Here is an 8,987-nt window from a genome sequence, read left to right as displayed (position 1 = left end):
TCTTCTTAGTTATTCACTGAGTTCCTTGGACTTTCTCCTTGTTCTGCTTGTTGATTGGTCCTGTCTGTTCAGTCAAACTAGTTTTCTACGCTGCCAAACAAAAAGCACTAGCTGCAGTCAATCATGAACAATCACAGGTTCAGAGACCTTGGTCTAAGTTAAGGCATTCCTGAACTTTCAGAACCACTTGTTCGATTTAGATGAGAATATGTACAGTGCTGGGAAAACATGTTTGCCTCAAAGGTCATGTTACATCTGACCCTAAACTAACAAAGCATTCCAGAAACAGATCATACTGACAGTCAACCATGGAGGCAGTAGTGTGATGGTTTGGGGCTACTTTGCTTCCTCAAGATCTGAATGACTTGGAGAATATCCAGCCACCAGTACAGGAAACCAAGTCACACTTTGGTTCTGCAGCAGGACAGTGATCCAAAGCAAGGCTGCCTCTGAATGACTGAAAAGAACAAAAATGACCTTTTAGAATAGCCAAGCCAAAGTTTGGATTTAAATCCAATTCAGATACTGCGGTATGACCTTAAACATGTTGTTCCTCCAACAGGCTCAATGAAAACATTTCTGCAAAGGAGCCAGTTATGACAAAGCCTTGATGTCAGTTGCTGCTAACGGTGGCACAACTAGTTAATAGGTTTAGGGGGCAGTTACTCTTTCCACATAGAGCCAGATTGGTTTGAGTGGCTTTTTCACCTTAATGAATGAAATCATTTAAAAATCTTTATCCAGTATTAACATTTGTTTGATGAACTGAAACAGGTGTGACAAAAAGCAAAATCAGAAGAAATATGTAGGGGAACAAATACTTTTTTACAGGACTGTATGTATTTCAGGCTGTGTGTGAGAATCAGTAAAATAAATCCACAATACATTCAACATTTCTGTTTTTTTTTAAATCAAGTATTTTTAATAAAAGTTTAAAGCCTCAAATGGACAACATACATGCATGCAAGTTCTTAATGTCATCTAGGTACCAACATTTGACTGAACTGGTCCACCAGAATTTCCTCTTCATCTCACAGTCCAGAATGATTTCATGTCAATCAAGCCATTCAAATTTCATTAGTCAGGAATCACCTTAGGAATACCCCTCATTCCTTAGGAATCCTGTGTTCCATCCCAACACAGGAAACTGACCCTCTGCTTAACATACATGCCTCAACCCGAGGGCTTTCTCATCTCAGTTTAACAACACCTCCTACTGTGAAGTATCCAACAGCAGCTGAACATGTAATGCAGATATTATTACATTGTTGTTGCTGAGTTTATGTGAGCAAAATCATGGATTATAAAACAGAAACCATGTTTTTATTTCATTCTTGATTCTGTTTTGCGGGTTAGTGTTAAAACTCCACCTAACTGAAGTTATCCAATGAGCAGGACCTGAAGGAATTCTCAGCAGGTTTCCCTGAACTTGGATTTTAATGCAGATAATTATCATTAGCCTCATAGCATAATAACCTAAGTCATGACTTGGCTAATTATGCAATGAGGCCAACATTATGTTTCCTGAACCTGCTTTAAATGTGACAAATCGTTGAAAAGGAAGCAGCTACACCCAACGTTTTCTTCAGAAACAGTAACACTCCCCCAGATCTCCACCCCAGTAACTGTGTGGAAACAGAATCTGACTAAACAGTGATGTGTTCTGATGTGATGGAATAAAAAGCATGAACAGTTTTGGGGAATTTTCCTTAACAGGAAGGTTCTTCCCACCTCCTTCTCTGTGGAAGTGAATATCCCCATTAATTCTCCATCAGTTCTGACCCGCTGGGTTCTCATTGTAGAGCCTATGGAAAGTTTCAGCAGCTCAGTAAATAACTTAATTCCTTCAAGGTGCTGCACTCAGACCACTTCCTCTTCCATTTAACCGGATCCTGGACTGTGCCGGGGCATCTGTGTTGCCTGCAAATCCGGGATCGTAGCCAGCTTCTTGTCGCCTCACCAGGTCATGTCCACATTCATCTCAGAGAAACACTGGGCCAGGTGGCTGTCCCGCTCCATCTGCGTGAACCTGGAGAGACCAGAACAAGGCACAGAGAACCATGATGCGGTCCACAAACTCACATTTCTGCTTTAAAACCAACCTGAGGCTTTACATTCAACAGATAGTAGCTGTTGATTGAGGTGGGGTTATGTGGAGTATTCCTGTACAGCCAGAGTAAACTCGGGTTTAGGCAAAGATTCCAGATGAGCTATCGCTCAGGAGTAAATTCCCACCATCTAAAATAATCCCAACTCCAAACCTTCTAGATTTGTGGCCATATTTTGATCTCAGTTTTTATCTATGATTTATCTAATAATTACCAAAGAAAATGATAAGAGCAGCTTTGGTTTAATGTGTTGAGCCTTCCTGTTACCTGCTCCAGGTTAACTGCTCCTTTGCCACAATGTTGGTGGTCAGTTCATCCTACGCGACCGGGTCCAGATCGGTGTAAACAAAATACAAAAATATTTGACTGCGATCGAGGTCGAGTCGAGTCGGTTCCTCTCACACACTTGCAGACTGCGGTCTTCCGCCCACACTAACAGATTTTTGGGCCGACTCCCCCTGCCGACTGACCACACCTAGCTCAGACTGAGGCAGTCATTCCCCAACTAAACAAAGAGCATGCAGTGTGTCCCCAGCTTGGTCCACAGCACCCAGCTTTAGGGAAGCAAACACTCCAACAAATAGCTCATTCCATACGGTCCAATGTCCACATTAAAGAGTTGATGTCAGCCCAACTTGGTAGGCAAAATATTCCTGATTTTTACCTTCCGAACCAGCCAATAACCAGTCAGGAATGGGGAAGCTGATCCCTCAGTGCATCTCTATTTGTTACCAGTTCAGGTGAATTCTGGGTTAGAACCCTGATCACCGTTTCCTGCTGCTTCTCCACCCATCAGCCACATGCAACATGGCTTTTTGGGATGAAATGTGAAACAGTGTAGTGTACTACTGTACGTGTTGGGGTTTATTTCAGGCCACCTCGATCCAGTTAACATCTGCTGTGTGCTGGAAACATTCTGGGCTGAGCACAGAGAGAACCAGACGAGAATTTTCAGTTTGGGTCAGCTGGATGAATTTAGGCATGGCATGGTCGGGCAACAGGAAGTCCTGCAAGAGCCCAACTGAAAATGATTTTTTTTTTATATCAACCAAAGTTCTGTGAAAACTTTGACAGGCATATCAGTATTTAAATATGTCTGGTCAATAGTGGGAGAGGATTTCTAGAAATAAACGTAATGTGATGTCATACATCGTGCTCCTGCACCAACTGTCGCCGTCCGTACATCAGATTGACTTCTTCAGCTTGAAATACAAACAATCTAGTCAACATGTTGGGGTGGGGGATCAACATGCCTCAATATTTGTGCACACAACCTTTCTGACTCCCATAATATTATTACCCCTTGGATGATTCACCTTTTAGAAATTAAATCATGGTCATAATGATTTGGCTTTTTGGACAAGATGCATTCATTCCCTTGTCAGTATATCATAGATGCAGTCATGGCGCCCAGTCTGTGTGGATATTCTTCTAAATATGGGTAATCTAATTACGAGGAGACATCATTATTTCAGCAGTGATTTTCTAGTGCTGCCCTCTGCAACCACCGTGGCTGAGAACACCAAGCCTGAGGACAGACATGAAAATAAGAAGGAAGGTGAGGGATGTGCAGCTCTTACCCAGCAGGGAACCCTTGTAGACACATGGGGCAGCTCTGCAGAGCTGCTTCTTCAGGTTTGCCAACTCTCTGCACCTGATCTTCTTCACCTGTAGAAACTGGTGGGTTGGAAACTTTCACCAACTCAGTTTGAAGCTGTCTGCTCACTGGTCCACTCCACCGTTTTAGTTCTCCTTTGACCCACGGCTGTCCTGCTGAAGATGATGCTGCCTTCTCCAACCTGTGTACAGTCGGCCTTTGACTCCTGCTGAGCAGGGGTTGGCACGGCTCGGTTTGCTGTTCAGGACTCTGTCTGTTGTGAGTGGTAGGACCTCTGTCAGGCGTCTTTAGAGAAGGCCTGGTCTGCAATGGGACATTCTCCTGTGAAGAAGATACGCTGAGAGGATCTAAGCCTGGTGGAGTCTCCGGGGTAAGTGGATAGATTTCTGGAAAGGGAGGAACTTCACTGAGGAGGTCATATTTCCAATGATCCTCTAGCTTTGGTGTTGCAGGTCTCTAAACGGAAAGAAAAACAGGTCATTTTAATAGGTCTAAATAAAGAAGACAAGACGTTTACTGCAGTCATCATTCAGACAGATCTGCAAACACGGGCAAAAAGTTTAAAATGACCAATGTGTCCTGAGACCACAGGACTACTGTAGGTCCTGAAAGAATGATTGTTTTTATTAAACAGTAACTAGGGAGATCTCAGTGCATCTGACCAGAGAAACTGGTCAGATGAGATGCACTGAGATGCATTTAGAATGCTCGCTTAATCCTTCTGAGTCACAGGCTGGAGTCTGTCCTCAGCAGTCACTGGGTGAGAGGGGGGGGGTCACCCTGGACAGGTCAGTCCATCACAGGGAAATGGAGAAACAAGCAGGACAGACAGCCATGCAGGCTCACACTAACACCTAAGGACACTTTAAAGTGTCCTTTTAACCTAGTCAGTTCACTTGTTTTTGGAATGTGGGAGGAAGCAGCGGTACCGGGTGAGAACACGTCTGCACAGAGAGAACATGTGAACTCCATGCAGAAAGGCCCCCTGGCTGAGGTCCAAACCCAGGACCTTCTTGCTGGAGGCCAACAGAGCTAACAACTGCACCACAATGTTCACATTGTTTATTACACTGGTAACAAAATATTTAATATTTGTAACAAAGACCTTGTTCAGAACTCCTGAAGAACATGAACTAGAGCTGCACATTAATCAATATGGCAATATCACTGTTAACAATATCAATACTGCAAACAGCTGCATGAGAACAGTAAATATCTAATTATCCAAGTACTGTGTCTTCAGGCTATAATAGGAGGCTTGTTGATTAATGCAGAACAACAATGTTTTAGAAAGTGAAGTGGTGGTAAGGTGGTCAGGTCACTAAGAAGCATGTTAGACATGTTTGCAGAGAAGCAGAATTAGGTATTTATCACAAGTCATGTTATTGTCCACCAATGTTGATAGTCATGTTGATATCCACCAATATTACCACAGCTCTATCAAACAGAACATCTATGTTGGACCTAATTTTAGAGTTCTACTGTATGTTTAACGGGTCAGAAAACAGCATTCAGATAATCTATTATGGTTTCAGGTTGGTAGAAATAAGCTTTAGTCAAGGCTCTGCTTTGACCAACCACTAACTAGACCAGGGAAGTCCAAACTGCATACTTTCAAAGTCAAGATGCTAATAGAAAACTCCTCTTCAAAAATATCTATTCTTCTTTAATATGTGTGGTTCTATGCCAGCTATGACACTAGCATTCAGTGTAGCAAGTAGCAAACGAGCACTTTGACCAGGTCATTTAAACCAGTAAAGTTGTGTAGAAATACGCTTAAAATAAAAAAAATCCAACCAGTACTCAACTGTCTTTAAACAGCCGGTCAGAAAGTCCAGAAGCTTTTTTTGGTCAGTGAACACACCACACTAAAGACAACCAGATCACACTGACAGTAACTATAGATGGGCAATACGGACTTAAAATGCTCATGATATCATTAAAATTATATAATTTGTGGTATTTACTGAGAAAATGATCAAAGTCATTTGGTCTTCGGTGATTTTGTTTAATCACTAAACTGCACACAGTGACTGCAGTTAGTAATGTTTTTTATTTCATTGATATTTATTGATGACAGCACTCCCTTGTGGTCTTTTAGACGTCACCATAAATCAATATTCACAATAACAATAACCGCTCGATAAATGCACATTTCTAAATGGATTTCTTCATTTGAACTTTTTGGGAGGAAATGCCGGAAAAAAGTCGTTAATTCATGTCAGCCTTGGAGACAGGTGAGGAACAATCTGACCCGGAGAAACTTCTGTGGATACTAGGAGGGCTGAATGTATATGAGCAGGAAGGCTTTAATGAAATATTGTGAATGTGGTCCATTATAGTTCTTAAAGAGAAATCAGAATCAGCTTAAACCAGTACTGGCAGGTTAAACCTTTACAAAATCCAAAGGATGGAAATCGGCCACAAAACTGATCCATCTCTGGTTCTGTTCTGGGTGATATTTATCTCACAGGAACACAACACCTAATGAACAACACAGTGTAAACATGAGAGAACATAGGACCGGTTTCTGGGTTCCTAATGTTACATTCAGTGTTACGGAACAACTGTAATTTAAACAGAAACATCTGCAGCTGGAACAAAGGAACTTCTAACTGGTGCATTTGGACTTTGAACACTGGGAAGGCTGCATGTTGATGAAGTGTTTTGATGTGAGCTGTCTCTGCACTGTAGATGTATTCTCCACAGGAACAGCGTAAAGGTAACTTACCACAGCAGGAGGAAGGGGAAGATCAGGAACCGGGAACCGGTGCTGGTTCTGCAGGTGCGGCAGAGCAGACATCAGTGTGAACGCCCACAGGCTCTCCACAGCAGGGGGCTGCAGTGTGTTCCACCATGATCCTGCTGCATGGAGCGAAGACCTGAAACCAGTTCCTCACCATTACTAACTCACTGAACTCCTGCTTCAGTTAAAAACCTGCATCAAGCCGGGTTCTGAATAGTTAATTCAACACTTTTCAATAAAATGTGATCCACTTCAACAGATTTTTGAAGTTCATGAAAAAGATTTAAATTTTAATTTGTTGTTTTCCTTTTTTAAAGTGATTTTCAATGCATTTTTAATTCAGCCATTAAATTATTCATGAGGCTGCTCTTTGATCTGGTGCACTGTGGCTCCTTTTGTAAAATAAAAGAACAAAAAAAGCAAGAGAGAGAGATGTAGAATATGTGCAGAATATTAAAAAAAAGAGTTGAGGCTGAAATCTGGCTGTTTTTGCAGAGGAAGCCGGTTTGAACCAGGTGGGGGTGACAGACCACCACAGAAACCAACTTCAGAAGGTCAGCGTAAACCTTAAAAGAACTGGAAAGGTGCTGAATCCAGGACCCAAAACGCTCTGAAAACAAAGTCAATGTGAAAGAGAGCATGCTGTTTGGATGGTAAAAATGATTAAAAAGAATCAATGAATCTGTGATCCAGCATCTTATAAAGTATAAACAGATGGCCTTTAAACAACAACCGACTGGCCTCAATTAACTCCTTTATATTCTGCTCTAAGCAGCCAGAAACTAAACCTTTAAAATGATTTGATCAAGAGTTCTTCAGACATAGCAGCCAGAATAATTCTGAAGAAACACCTTGGAAGGTCTACTGTCACTGATCCAGACCACTTAGAAGATTACAGCTAAATATGAATTATTTACTGATGGATTAAACTCTACTTGGTCAGCTTCACCATCCACAAAATCCAAAGCATTGTATATTTCCAGGACAGTAAAGATATCGTACCCTGGCTTGAGATGGAAAACCAACCATGGTTGCCATGTAGGGCTGAAACTACAGATTATTTTGCTTCATAGATTCAGGTTGGTTTGGAGAGATTTTTGCCTAATTGGCCAAAAAGCATTTGGGTCTGTATGAGGAAGGTGCTCTGGTCAGATGAGACTAAAACTGAAGGAAAATGCCATTTCTAGTGCAAACCCAACACATCCCATTATTCCAAGAACGGTAAACGGCCTGTTTATCAAGTCCCCAGACACCCCAAAGCACTTCACACTACATTCAGTCAGCCACCCATGCATACACACTGACACACACTGTGAGTGTGTGTCAGTGTGTGAACACCTTCCCCACAATTAAACATGGTGGTGACAGCATCATGGCAGCACCTGATAAAAAAAGAACTGCACCTTGAACCATAAAGTAAATGATACAGATAGAAAACAGCTCAAGACCTTTTTTGCTGCTGTATATCGACCAGATCATGCCTCAAACATTTCAGATCTTGTGTAAAGGCCCCAACATATCCTCCCTTGGAGAACTCTGTGTGATGAAAGGTCAGGAGAACTGCTGCTGTGGAGATGTGTTGGCTGGCTTTAACACGGTGCAGTCACCACGCAGGGCTTCGTTAATGCAGCATGAAATAAATGCCTTAAAATATTAACATGTAATCATCTGTTAAATCTGAAAACTTGTGAGCGACTTATGAACAAATTCTAAACTGCACTTAAATTATGAAACAAACCATGAGACGTTCAGGTCCTGCTCTCTCTGCAGGGAACCTGAACTCAACATGGTGATTAAAACTAGATCTCATATAACCAGTCAGAAGTCCGACCTGCTGAAGAAACGAAATGACATAGCGTGGGTACGAGACGATCCCTTCCCATCCAAAGCATGACAGAAGTAGCCCAGAGCTTTAGTTTGCTTTGAATGCGTTTCTATCCTGAACGTTCAGCCATCATGAAGAGAAGCCTGACCTGTCAGAGTTTGTTGCTCCGTCTCCGGACAGCAGAGTTACACTGCGGCTCCTCTTCGGTGCTCCCAAGGAACATAAGTCGGACTGCAGGTCCTCCACGGAACTCTTCTTACGTTTTAGTTTAGACTTTGAACATTTTTCAGCCATTCCGTTTCCCTACTTTTCGGTTTCCGCGCCGACATCTCAGACTAGCACTTCCGGTATGATAATCACAATGTCGCTTAACAGGATCCAATCAGAAGCTTCAGACGATTGTCCCTTGAGATGGTCTGTCCAATCAGGTGAACGTTACGCTACAAACGAGAGATACTAGAAATTGACCACTGACAGGTAGGGTAGGACTGGTTCTTATAAAACCATCGCTTACTAACCAGCTTTACATTCACTGAACCTGAGGTTTTCATACAGCGGTTTATGCAGATGTTCTGCACACACTGGCATAGAAACGTAATCATCAGAAGAAGAGTTGGACATAATTTGGTACACATGCGTGCCTGTGAATGCTGCACCGATGCTAATAATAAATCAAAATACTATCCAGTA

General features: G+C 42.2%; 1 protein-coding gene across 1 annotated transcript; it reads right to left on the bottom strand.

Annotated features, from left to right (window-relative positions):
• Positions 1-893: 893 nt before the first annotated feature.
• Positions 894-8,662, bottom strand: si:ch73-70k4.1 (Fanconi anemia core complex-associated protein 20). Its single transcript, XM_047381223.1, has 4 exons — positions 8,446-8,662; positions 6,458-6,608; positions 3,689-4,182; positions 894-2,029 (listed from the first exon to the last, which is right to left on the bottom strand). Exons 1-4 carry the CDS (start codon positions 8,589-8,591, stop codon positions 1,957-1,959), a joined length of 864 nt encoding a protein of 287 aa, XP_047237179.1. The 5' UTR covers positions 8,592-8,662; the 3' UTR covers positions 894-1,956.
• Positions 8,663-8,987: the final 325 nt, after the last annotated feature.

Source organism: Girardinichthys multiradiatus, chromosome 1 (genome assembly GCF_021462225.1).
Source record: "Girardinichthys multiradiatus isolate DD_20200921_A chromosome 1, DD_fGirMul_XY1, whole genome shotgun sequence".
NCBI classification, from domain to species: Eukaryota; Metazoa; Chordata; class Actinopteri; order Cyprinodontiformes; family Goodeidae; genus Girardinichthys; species Girardinichthys multiradiatus.
This window is presented reverse-complemented; position numbering and strand designations above follow the sequence as displayed.